The 12,834-nt window shown below is 41.2% G+C and overlaps 1 protein-coding gene across 1 annotated transcript; it reads right to left on the bottom strand.

Moving 5' to 3' along the window:
- Positions 1-439: 439 nt before the first annotated feature.
- Rnft1 (ring finger protein, transmembrane 1) lies at positions 440-12,503 on the bottom strand. Its single transcript, XM_038328475.2, has 9 exons — positions 12,322-12,503; positions 10,514-10,961; positions 10,259-10,335; positions 7,598-7,698; positions 6,259-6,412; positions 5,214-5,372; positions 3,819-3,884; positions 1,715-1,816; positions 440-1,167 (listed from the first exon to the last, which is right to left on the bottom strand). Exons 2-9 carry the CDS (start codon positions 10,908-10,910, stop codon positions 1,033-1,035), a joined length of 1,191 nt encoding a protein of 396 aa, XP_038184403.1. The 5' UTR covers positions 10,911-10,961; positions 12,322-12,503; the 3' UTR covers positions 440-1,032.
- Between the last annotated feature and the right edge of the window lie 331 nt (positions 12,504-12,834).

The following is a 12,834-nucleotide window of genomic DNA, read 5'->3' on the forward strand; positions in this document are numbered from 1 at the left end:
AGGTGTACAGAAATTCTCCAGCTGAAGTTACCTCTAAAAAAAGTTATTACACATAGGTTTGTGGCCACTGCATGCATGTAAACATCAGAAGACAAGAGAAGTCAGTTCTCTCCTTCCACCATGTGGGTCCCAGGGATTGGAATAAGTTCATTGGGTTTGGTGGCAAGCATCTCTATCTACTGAGCTAGTCTGCCAGCCTAGAAGTTACCAGTTTATAAAATATAGTAGTATCTTCTCTCTCTCTTTGGTGCTCAGAGATCTTCCTGCCCCTGCCTCCTAAGTCCTGTTATTAAAGGTATGTCACTACATTAGAACCATTCTTTAAAATACTATTGTATATGTGCATGTATCACTACATGTGTGTAGAGGTCAGAAGTCAACACAAAACTGAACAGTACAGGTGACGGCAAGAAGCACATATATGAGGTCCATAAAGTGATTGAATTTAAATCATTTATTCTCGCTGATTGCTTGTCATAAAGCATAATACAGTATTAAAATATATCATCCTCATTAAATCTTCACTTAGAAAATGTGATTGTTATAGGTAAAATATAGCATTTAGAACTTTCATTGAAAAATACAATTTTATGAAAAATTTAAGCATTTTTAGAATGGGGATTATAAAAGTCTGATGAAGAAAACTGTTTCAGATACTATGTATCTTAAAATAGGCAAAATCTTTACTCTAAAACCATGTCAGGAAACAGTACCTGCACCCCTTTAAAGTGGCTAGTTCTAGTTGCTAATTGCTGTTTTGGTATTATTAACAAAAAACATCTCTAATTTAACACTGCAATTATCAAATAAGTGGAATAAATTTGTATATTTTTTTAAGTTTAATATATACTTCAAAAACACATGGCTCTTGCACTTAATCTTTAAGAAATTGAACTACAAACATGTCTCTTAATACCTTAAAACCATCTGGAAACATTTTTTCTACTCCTGGAAATCAATTATGATGCCTTTATCAATAGTTACCATAACCAGATAAAATTAATGTTTTGTGGCCTTAACAGTTTGTACAACTTAGTATATCTGAAGGTGCAATGAAGTGGCTCCATCTTTCCATTTGTTTATACGATCTGAAATCACAGTTCTGCACAGTGGACATGTTTTCTCTCTGTTAAACCATAAGGTAATGCATTCTTCACAGAATATATGCTGTAAAGGAATGAAGAACCAGATCTTACATATCACACTCTAGAGGATCCAATTCTTTAGTTTTTGAGAGAGCATCTGGCCCAGCAGTTTACAAATGAGCAAGTGACTGTTTTAAACTACAAGTGTTCTGACTGTGCCACTGAGTTATTTTGCTAGGTGCCTTTTAAGTGTGATCACTTACCTGCTTAGTGGAAACTTACTTGCAGTTACTATGAAATATGGCAAGGAGCCTCCTTATACATTTAGTAACAAATGCTGCCACTGACGACTAAGACTAGTATCCAGTTAGAAACTGAACCTGTTTGTCAACTGCTCTGGTATCTAAGTTACTGACCAAGTTACCCCCGCCCCTCATAGGTTCCTCTGCACAAAAATCATCAAAACATCATCAGAACATAAGGGGCATGATTTAGACAATCTATCACATCCTCAACAGCATGTACCCAGAATGCAATCTTCCACTAAATATTCCTTCCATTGTCATATAATAAACATAATTTTCTCAAGTCAGAGAAAAATGCTTTATGTAGTTTGCTTAGAAATTTACCTGACAAATGAGAAGAACTGGCTTCTGAAATTCGGCTTGACATATTGAACAAATACCATCCGCATCTGAACACTGTCTCTTGCTAGCAGGCACTCCATAACTCTATGAAGACAAATTCCATTAGAAGAAGTTCCTCTGGAGAGTCTGGTTTTGAATTGGCCGGGGTATGGCTCAGTGGCAGCACACATGCAAGGCCCAGGGCTCAAAATCCCCAGTACTGTGCCAATAAAAAGAATTTCTTCAAAAGTCCTAAAAATAGTTTGAGTTCCTTAAGGTCTTGACTTTCTTACTAAAGTCAGCAGGGTTTAATTGTTAACCATAACAGTGAAAGCTCTCTATAGATATGAAGGGGAAAGGTGGTAAACAACATTGGTACTGTCATGGATAAAGTAAGATGGGTGTTAGTTATGATAGGCTAACAAAATTAAACCAAAACTCAAGGATAAAATTAATTATGAAGATTGAAGCTGATAATAAAGATTTCAGGATACTGTTTAGATGGTCTTGATAACAGTTTCCCTTCAATAAAGTGCTATTTAGCAGAATACACTACAGGTAGTTATCCTGAAAAGGTTTTAGAAGAGGTGGTTGTGCATGGCTGTAATCCCAACACTCAGGAAGTAGAGGCAGGTGGTCTCTCAGTTTGCAGCTAACCTGGTCTACAGAGCGAGTTCCAGGATAGCCAGGGCCACACAGAGAAACCCTATCATAAACCAACTATTTTTGTGGTGGGGAGAATCCCTTTAGATGAACATACCCCAACATGTATGCATATATGTACTCGGGATCTCTTAGGGAGACTCAAGAATAAATCTGTGTCAGTAACTGATTCTCTTTGTCTCACAGTGAAGATATCACTGAGGGTGTTTTGGTATTTTGTTTTTTTTCTGTGTTGCATACTGAATGTAGGCCTCACATGTGCCAGGCAAGCATGCTATGAGTTACAACCACAGCCCACAGGACATTTTTATGAGGTTATTTTCAGCACTAATCTTACTAGATTCAACTAAGTGAAATGGCTGACGCTTGTAACTCTGAATTTTATTGTAGTTTTACTTTTTGTTGTTTCAGCAGGTTTCACTATGTAGCCCTGGCTGTCCTTGAACTCACGAGATAGATCAGGCTGGCATTGAATTCACAAGAGATTTGCCTTCCTCTTGTCTCCTGAGTGCTGAGATTAAAGGCATTTGCCACCATATCCAGCTAGCATTTGCTTTCGCATCATCAATTACCTTAAAGCAAAGGTATCTTGGCCAGTTAGTTTGAACTACTCTGTAGATAATTTTTTCCATTTACTTGTTTGTTTCAGACTTTATTGCTAAATCACTCAGGCTGGGATCACTTAATCCTGGGTTCAGGGGCTCTTCCCTACTCATCCTTTTTCCCCTCCTAAAAAAAAAAAAAAACAAACTAATAGTGTGTTATGAACTGGAGATACAGTTGTTGGTAGAATGCTTGCCTAGAAAACTTAATTTTCTAATACAGAATTGAGTAAGAAATTTCCATTAGTAAGAAAACTGCAAGGGACATGATTTTTACTGAGTTGTCTTCAAAATAAAATTATGCTCAAGTGGGATAGGGAAAGTATTGATGAAACTATATAAAACACCCGTGGATTAAAAAAGGAAAAGGAGCATAAGTCTAGGACAGAATTTTTAAAAGTGTATTTATGAATCCTAAAAGATGACCAGTGACTGAACTGTCTGCTGTTGTGCTTTAGTGCAGGCTATGTGAGGTATCTACCACTAAGCCTCAGTTCCAGAACAACAAATTGAAAGGGCAAACAGGCATTCAATACATAAGCATTGGTGGACAATGAAATTTAAGAAACTGCTTATGGGCTGGGTGGTGGTGGTGCACACATTTAACTGAGAGGCAGAGGCAGGCGGATCTCTATGAGTTTGAGGCCAACCTGGTCTACAGAGGGAGTTCCAGGACAGGCTCAAGGAATTAAAATTTCTTTATCATTATAATCCCAAGTGCCAAAATATTAGAAAATAATCTCAAAGTAGAAAAGAAACCTCTGGTGAATTTCTACTTGTGAAACTACTGAAGAAGTGAGAGTGGAGCAGGCAGAAGAATTTTCCTAACTGTAAGTACTTACTGGTCGTGTAAAAAATACTCGCAAAACCTGTCTGAAAGTTCTCAAGTGTCCAAAAAAGTCCAAAAGCTAAAAGAGGAAGAGACAGTTTATTAATTCAAAACCTCTATATGCTAAATCTAAAGACCAAAGGTGAAATTCAGTTCCCACCTAATATTCATTGTATGCCACAGCTAGGCATCCAATTATAAATCATTTCAAGTTTAATAAACTAGTGCAGAGTTGAGCCACCTCTTAACCTAGAGCTACAATTTAATGAAGACGAATAACCCTATGTCAAAGACACTGCAACTATCCCCAATCCCAGGACTGTTCACCTCTACAGGCCTCTGAGGGCACTGCACTCATGTGATACACAAATATAAATAAAGGGGAAACACTCATATACAAAAGATAAATCAGGGCCGGAGAGATGGCTCAGCAGTTAAGAGCTCACATGACAGCTCACAACTGTCTGTAACTCCAGTTCCAGGGGATCCAGTGCCCTCTCTGGCCTCTGTGGGTACTACAGACTTTTGCTGCACATACATACAGGGAAAATACCCATAGACATAAAATAAAACAAAAAATAAATCAATTTGATTCAAATACTCTTGGCATTTAGATTTAAAAACTTCACTAGGTGGTGACAGCAGTACTCACCTTTAATCCCAGGGGAGGCAGAGGCAGGAGGATCTTTGAGTTCAAGGCCAGCCTGGTCTACAGAGTTCCAGGGCAGCCAGGGATACACAGAGAGACCCTGTCTCAAAAAAACCCACAAAGTTTCATTGGTCTACACGAGTTCCAGGACAGCCAGAGCTGTTCCCGTCTCAACCTCTCCAGACACACACAACTAAAAAGTTTCATAGGGCTACAAACAAAAAAAGATTGATAAAATACTAAATTGAAGAGATCAGGCATAAAGGGAGGAGGGCAAGATATCCCATGGGTTTGAGAACTATATGTATCACAAATGGTACTGTGAGGGTTTGTGTGTTTTCTACTCATTCCCCATAGGTATCACAGGTATGTAAGTCTACCCCGCAACTCAACAAAAATGGAGACACAGAGCTTGGCATGGTGGCAGGTACTTTTAAGACACCCTGAGCAGCAAGCAGAACAAGAACCACTGCAGTACCCTGCTTCCCCAGACCACTAGGTTCCTTCTCCTACCCTTTCTGGATCTCTCTGGGGGCAAGGTCTTGGTAGCTTGCCAACACTGGCAAACTCATGATTCTCCTGCTTTAGCCTCCTCTGTAGCTGGGATTACAAGTATACCCCAGCTCTACATTTCTAAATAGTTAAGAGTCTGCTATTACTTCCAGCTAGTGATATGAACATAAATTTTGAGGTAACTTAGTAGCAATATAAAATCAGTGATCAGAAGAGTCACTCTGCCAGGGTTATAATGTTACTTACTTTTAGTATGAGGTAGAGTAAAGCCAGCAATATCCCAAGACTCCATCTAGTTACATTACCAAACTCCCCATAGCTTATAAGGTACCGAAACCAAACTGGTATGGGGACAAAAATTCGGTAACACTGACATAATTCTTCTAAAAGCATGTACCAATAACCCTAAAAAAGCAAGAAAAAAGAAATAAATCCAGCTACCCAAGGTATTAAACACATAGCAGATATTTAATACTGGAAGAACATCATCATGAGTATATAATACACTAATCCCATGAAATTAGATTTCAGAATCATGATTAACACTGACAAATTCAAATTGACTATCACATACCATTTTCATCACATGGCTTGCTTTCCAAGTATTTCCAAAATTGGCTCATTTCCCAATTGTTGGGCCAGCGAGATGACTCAGTGGGTATGGGTAATGACCTTAGTTCAATCTCCAGAACCCACATGGTGTAGAGATATACACAAAGTAAATAAATGTAAAAGAAAAAGTTTTCATGTATAAGTTGGGTTTGGTGACTCACATTTATAACCCCAGAATTGGGAGGTTAAGGTAGCAGGATTGCAGTGAGTTCCAGATTAGCTCAGGCTATGGAGTGAAACCTTGTCTCTAATAGTAACAAGAAGTCACTGACTGCTTATATAATCGTTTTATAAACTGTCAATGCCTTGGACCAAAACAGAAGTATAAATCTAGAATCTTCCCATATATAATATGAAGATTGAGTTTTCAATTATGCCAGAAGCAAATGTAATCCTGATTTTAGCCAAGTAAGTTACTATTTTCAGTTCAAGTACTTGAACAAATGGTTGCCAGGGATATTTTTGTGTTGGAGAGATGGCGCTGCAGTCAACGGTACTTCTTGCTCCTCCAGTGGACCTGAGTTGGGTTCCCAACACCCACATTAGGCAGCTCAAATGCATCTAACTCCAGCCCCAAGGTATCTGATGCCCTCTTCTGGCCTCTAAATGAAGAGACATGTCAATGAAGACTACTAGGTTTTGCTAACATCATTCCAATAAGCATTAGTTAGTTTCTTACCTTTGATTTAAAAGGCATGATGAAAGAAGGCACCAATAAAATTAGGCATTTTAAACCCATGAAGAAGAATTTTAGAATGAAGTCTGTAATTCCAACAATCCAAAGAACTTCCCAAAAGCTCAACTGCTCCAGTGTAGGATTTAAGAAAATTAAGCTACAGGAGAAAAGCATAAGCACTTATGAAGCGGTATAAAACGTAAAGTTGCTGCAGTACTGTACACATTTCACATACAGTAAGTGCCTACCAGTGCACAACCCGCGTCTGTCTCTTCTGCCTCTAACAGCACACTCCTACAGCCGCTCTAAGAGGTGCAGTGCCTTTCATGGCTGGGCTGGGCCCTCTCCTCCTTCCTTTCCCTGGCTGATTCTGTGCAGGTCTGGGAGCTCCTTTTATTTTGTGTGTTCCTTCAGGCAGGGTATTACTGTTACCTAGGCGGGCCTCATTAGGATTACAGGCTATTCCCAGACAGTCTTTTTTAATTACTAGGCATGTTCTGGAAACACAAATTTAAAAGTGTTTGTGTGTGTTATGGGGATGGGATGTGCGTGTCTGGGTGCGGGTGCAGAGGGCATCAGATCACTGAGCCTCTGAACTGGAGTTTCCTGGAGAAGCAGCGGATGCTCTCAGCCATGGCGCTGTCTTTCCAGCCCAAGGTCATTCTTGTTTCACACTCTCTACGACTCCTTACAGCCCAGATTGGGTCATTTTGATTACACTGAACCTAGGCCTTCTAATTATTTGATTAAAGCTGAAAATTCAGAATATCTGACATGAAAATGCATCTTAACCATGTGTTTTAAAGACTCATTTTTAGAAACAAAACGTTGATAATAACCACCTAATGGTACTAAATAAACACTGATTAAAACTGTAAATGGCACATACCTATATTTTCAGCATTCAAGAGGCCAAGGCAGGAGGACTGCAAGGTGGAGGGCACCCTGGACTACACAGTGAGACTCTGTCTCAAAAACAAAAAAACAAGCCGGGTGGTGGTGGGGCATTCCTTTAATCCCAGCACTTGAGAAGCAGAGGCAGGAGGATCTGTGAGTTTGAGGCCAGCCTGATCTACACAGCTAGTTGCAGGACAGGCTCAAAAGCTACACAGAAAAAAACCCTGTCTCAAAAAACAAAACAAAACAAAAAAACTGATCAAACAAATCCACTTATTAAAAAGTATTTATTGAACACATGCTATGTGCCAAGGTACTGGGGATACAAATGTGTAAGTCACACCTGTCAATCATTAAAGGAGACTGACCTATAATAAGCATTATACAGTCAAAGTGCCATGGAATAAATGATAAACAACAGAAGTATACTAGGGTCTCTAGTTACCTGTAATAAAGTGATTCAGAATGAAAGGTGTAATATAAAAGAACAGAAGAACCTGCCAGGAACACCAATAACCAAGCACACTGAATCTTTGATGACCGTTCCTGAAAAAGAAACAATTTTGTAATTTATGTGTTATATTGGGCTAGAATTACTAGTATCATTTTAAGTTGATCAATTTATTACTTTAGAATGTTTTTTAAAATTATTCTTAATCTGCTAAACTGTTCATTGTCACAACCACTGTTTTTGTTAATTAGTTCTTAATAAACAAAATTTAAAACTACAAGCTGGGCTGGACAGGCTGGACAGTGGTAACACACACCTTTTTTTTTTTTTTTTTTTTTTTTTTTTTTTTTTGGTTTTTCGAGACAGGGTTTCTCTGTGGCTTTGGAGCCTGTCCTGGAACTAGCTCTTGTAGACCAGGCTGGTCTCGAACTCACAGAGATCCGCCTGCCTCTGCCTCCCGAGTGCTGGGATTAAAGGCGTGCGCCACCACAGCCCGGCTAACACACACCTTTAATCCCAGCACTCAGGAGGCAGAGGCAAGTGGATCTCTGTGAGTTTGAGGCCAGCCTGGTCTATAGAGTGAGTTCCAGGACAGGCTCCAAAGCTATACAGAGAAACTGTCTCGAAAAACAACAACAAAACAAACAAACAAACAAAAGAAACAAAACAAAATACAAGCTGGGCACAGTGGCACACTTTTTATTAATCCCAGTAGTTGGAAGGCAGAGCAGGCGGATCTCTGTTGAGTATGAGGCCTGAGCTACAGAGTCTCAGGACAGCCAAGACTGTGTAGAGACCCTGTTTCAAGCCACCACCCCCACAAAGAATCTAAAAACACAAGACCTAGAAGTCAAAGAAGCAAATCTCCACGCTGACATAAAGGACCTGCCCAGAACAATCTTTACCTTTGCTGCATCTTTCTCTTCCATAAAACAAAAATTTTAAAAAATAAATGTTCAAGTAAATAAGTTCATAAATATGCAATAATTTGAATTTTTGAAATTCAAGTTTTAATTACTAGTTTGATTCAAAGTTTTGTAGTTGAGCATCCTAATCCAACTATTTGTGCAATAACATGATGCCCCATGTGGAAAGTTCCTCACCTGATTTCACTGCCAGTCAAAACCCAGTACACTAATACTATATAGAGCTGCCTCTAGACTATGTGGATAAGGCAGACAGACATACATGAAAGACACCTCATTATGTACAGGCAAACTTCACAAAATTAACGAAATCCTGGGTGGTAGTGGCGCACGCCCTTAATCCCAGCACTCAGGAGGCAGAGGCAGGCGAATCTCTGTGAGTTCAAGACTAGCCTGATCTACAGAGCAAGTTCCAGGACAGGTTCCAAAGCTACACAGAAAAACACCCCCCCCAAAAAAATAAATAAATAAAAGTCACCAGGCAATGGTGGCACACACATTTAATCCTAGCACTCAGGAGGCAGAGGCAGAGGCAGGTCAATCTCTGCAGACCAGGCTGGCCTTGAACTCAGAGATCCCCCTGCCTCTGCCTCCTGAGTGCTGGGATTAAAGGCCTGTGCCACCATGCCCAACCTTGTACTAATATTTTTGTTATTTATTTTTTTTTCTTTTTCTAAGACAAGGTCTCACCATAACATACCTTGGCCTGGTGCTCACTACATATTCCAGACTGAATTTAAATTTACGGCACTCCTCCTGCCTCAGCTTCCCCAGTGTTGGAATTAGACGAACACAACCATCATACCCAGCATTAACCTGTGCTAGTTTTAAACTATGCATTAAATTTTTGTTAATAGGCTATACTATAAATTCCCAGATATGATCCATTTTTAGAAAATGCTTTTGAGCCAAAATTGTGTAGACTCTTGGAATTTTTTCTAAGGATTTATATGATTCAAACTTTTATTACTAGAAAAATTGAGTTTTTTTTTTTTAAGAGACATCTGCCATTCATAGTAGGGCACGCCTTTAATCCCAGCACTCGGGAGGCAGAGGCAGGTGGGTCTCTGAGTTTGAGGTCAGCCTGGTCTACACTGTGAATTTCAGGACAGCAGGTGATACAGGTGAGATCCTGTCTCAAACATAAATAAGACACATAAAATGACCAGTGCCAATTCATTCAATGCTTCATTTTACTTATTTTCAATCTTATGGTTCATCAACTAAGGTTTTTTTTGTTTTTTTTTTGGTTTTTTCGAGACAGGGTTTCCCTGTAGTTTCTAGAGCCTGTCCTGGAACTAGCTCTAGTAGACCAGGCTGGCCTCGAACTCAGAGATCCGCCTGCCTCTGCCTCCCGAGTGCTGGGATTAAAGGCGTGCGCCACCACCGCCCAGCCTTCAACTAAGGTTTTTAATGATATACTACTTAATATGTTTCATGAAGTACAAAGGCCCTTGCCAAGCTAGATCAAATAGTGTGGTCTAAGTCTTTTAATCCTCTTATCTATGTTTTATTTATTAGGAACTGAACAACAAAAGGTGAGATAACTAAGCATTAGGACAGGTAACTTATTCCAAGTCATTTAGAAAACCAAATTAAGTATGTGGTGAACATCAGAACTTATCCTGTTGCTTTCCAGTCTTCTTGAAAGTTACTCCTATTTCTCTCAAAGTTATCTCTAATTCTGTAGAGAGAAACAGTTAATAATTTAGTTGCTTGTTATACTTACTCTTAGAAAAACCTGATTTACAATGCTTTTGTTTGCATACATAAAAGTTGTTAGCAGCCCAATTCCAAGAGAAATTCCTGTTAGAAAATAAGTTCTAGTTAATTGAAAGAAAAGAAAAAAAACAAGATTATATATGCTAATAATATAAATTAAAACATAATTTTAAAAGTTAGCAATCAAAATGCATAGGTTAAAATTATCAGTAAAAAGAGAAACTGAATTCAATAATTTAGTCAATGTTTTGTCATTTCCTACCTGTTATATGCTGCATAACAAGTTTAATACCCAGAATCAAAATATAAGGAAGACTTTTTTGCAGCCACTTGAAGAGACAGCGGAACTCTGAGAAGGAGCCGCTTCCATGTTCTCCAGACTCTGCGGCAAAGTCCTCAAGGGGCCTTGCTTCACTGTGGGAGTGACTCCGGAAGCGAGTATGTGCACATCCGTGGCCACAGCTACAGGCACCGGGCCTTGTATTTCTAGAGCTCGGATTTTCAGGATGCTCCTTAGGTCCGGAGTTTATTTGGATATGTATGTCTCCAGGATGAAAAGAAGACCCTTCTGTCGCTCTTGACGGGTGAACACACTGGGAGGCTGGAGCATCATCACTTGTGCCTGGAGGGTCATGCAGTTGACTACAGCTGGCTTGCATGGCCCTGGAATAGTTTTTCTCTAAGATGTCTCTGCTTCAGGACTCTTTCCTCTTAAAAAATAAAACCAAAGAGCAGAAAGCACTGTGAGTTAACAGTTAATCACAAGCGGGATTCTGTACTTAGGTGTCCTTTATTCACGAAGGGAGGAGCTGACAGTCACAGGTGGTCTTTCAGGTTTGCTGCCACTGCTCCTTCCATCTCTGCTACTGCCAAGGCTCTGCTCCCCCAGCCCCAATCCCCAATTTAGCAAACCAATGTGTCTAACTGATTTAGGGGTTACTAAAATACAAAGCATACTTAGTGAACATTTGCTTTTGAGCCTCAGATGTCTTGACTTCTCTAATGCCAAAAGACATAAGCAAAAAGTCCAAGAATGGGTGCCCAGCTTATACCACTATGAGGAGCAGTACTCATACCGAGTATGTGTGTAGGCACATGGACTCTGAGGAAGAGCTCACATTAAGAAGTTTACTAAGGGTAGGTGAGATGGCTCAGTCAGTAAAGGTACCTTCAGCCTAGTTAAGTCTGCTGATCTGAGTTAAATCCCGGAACCCAGATGGTAGAGGAACAAGAACTGACTCCCACAAGTTGTCCTCCCTCCCTCATCTCCCCGCCCCCCACACACTAAATCAATGTAACAAATTTTTAAAAGATTCACTAATGCTTAGAAGGAAAAAAATCAGTGCCTTATTAAAATAGCATCAAAAGATAAACATTTCATTTGGGTGACCTAGACATTTCATTTTATGTTGGAAAAGCCTTTCCAAAGCTAATAAGGTTTTCAGTAATCAATAGTGTTGTTACTCCTCAAAAGAATGTTACTGAAATACCTTTGAAATGGGGTCCTTCCTTGGGGGGGTGGGAAGTCATCACGTAATTGCTAAGTGATGTTTTAGTGTGAATAAGGAGTTAGCTCCTGGAAGAAAAATGCCACCATGGGCGGTATGTGGCAGGGGTAGGGAAGTCAGAAGGGAGGCTATGGGCAGGGCAAGATCCCTACGTGATCCAGAGTGGATCTCGGACGAGGGAGGGTGCCAGTCAAGGGTCCACACCGCTGGGCCTCTCCCGTTTCTCCCGCGAGGGAGAAAGCTGTGGCCGGGCTTGTTCGGGAGCCGTGCAGTTACTGTGTGACGTTTCGGCGAGGCTCCGAAGCCTCGGCGGCCGGATCTCCTCACTCTCTGAAGAGCGACTTGGGACAGGACAGTTTGTGTCTCTGCTATAAAAAAAAAGGGGGGGGGGGACCCAAACCTTCCTGTCCTCCTTCATACATAAACAAGAGAAGGGAAAAGGGAAAGAAAAGTAAACGCCAACTCTTCCGGAATCTGCGAAGACCGAGTTCTCCACCCACGTCCGAACCTCGGCTCTTCTCCCCGGAAACCCTCCGTCTCACCGCCCTTCCCCAGGCCTGACCTCTCATGACCAGGAGCAGGTGGCCTCGGAAGCCACGATACCAACAGCCCGACACGCCGCCGCAAGCCCTTCTCGCCAAGCCTTCAGCCTCAGACGCCACCAGCAGCAGCGACACTTGGCCTGGCCCCGCGGAGGCGCGCGCGTTCCCCAGACGTCGTCGTGCGCGGTCCGCCTTCGCCAAGCCACGCCCTCGCCTGCGGGAGGCGGGCGCCTTTAGGCCCCGCCCCATTCTCATCCTGGCCACGCCCTCTCTGGACAGAGACGGGAACCTTTAGGCTCCGCCCCGCGCTCATCCTGGCTCCGCCCCAACTCTGAGGGTGAAGAGTAGGAGGAGGGAGGGCGGCGCGTTTTAGCATTCTGGCCCCGCCTAGTCGCGTTGCTCCTGCTACTGTGCTCCGAGTGGCTAGGTGGCAGATGTATGCACTAAATTAAGTCTGCGTGGCCGTCACTTCTTGCGTGGATTTGCAATCCGTCATACGCCTCGGAGTCCTTTCCTTCAGGACTTGAGGTTGA

Source organism: Arvicola amphibius, chromosome 4 (assembly GCF_903992535.2).
Source record: "Arvicola amphibius chromosome 4, mArvAmp1.2, whole genome shotgun sequence".
NCBI lineage: Eukaryota > Metazoa > Chordata > Mammalia > Rodentia > Cricetidae > Arvicola > Arvicola amphibius.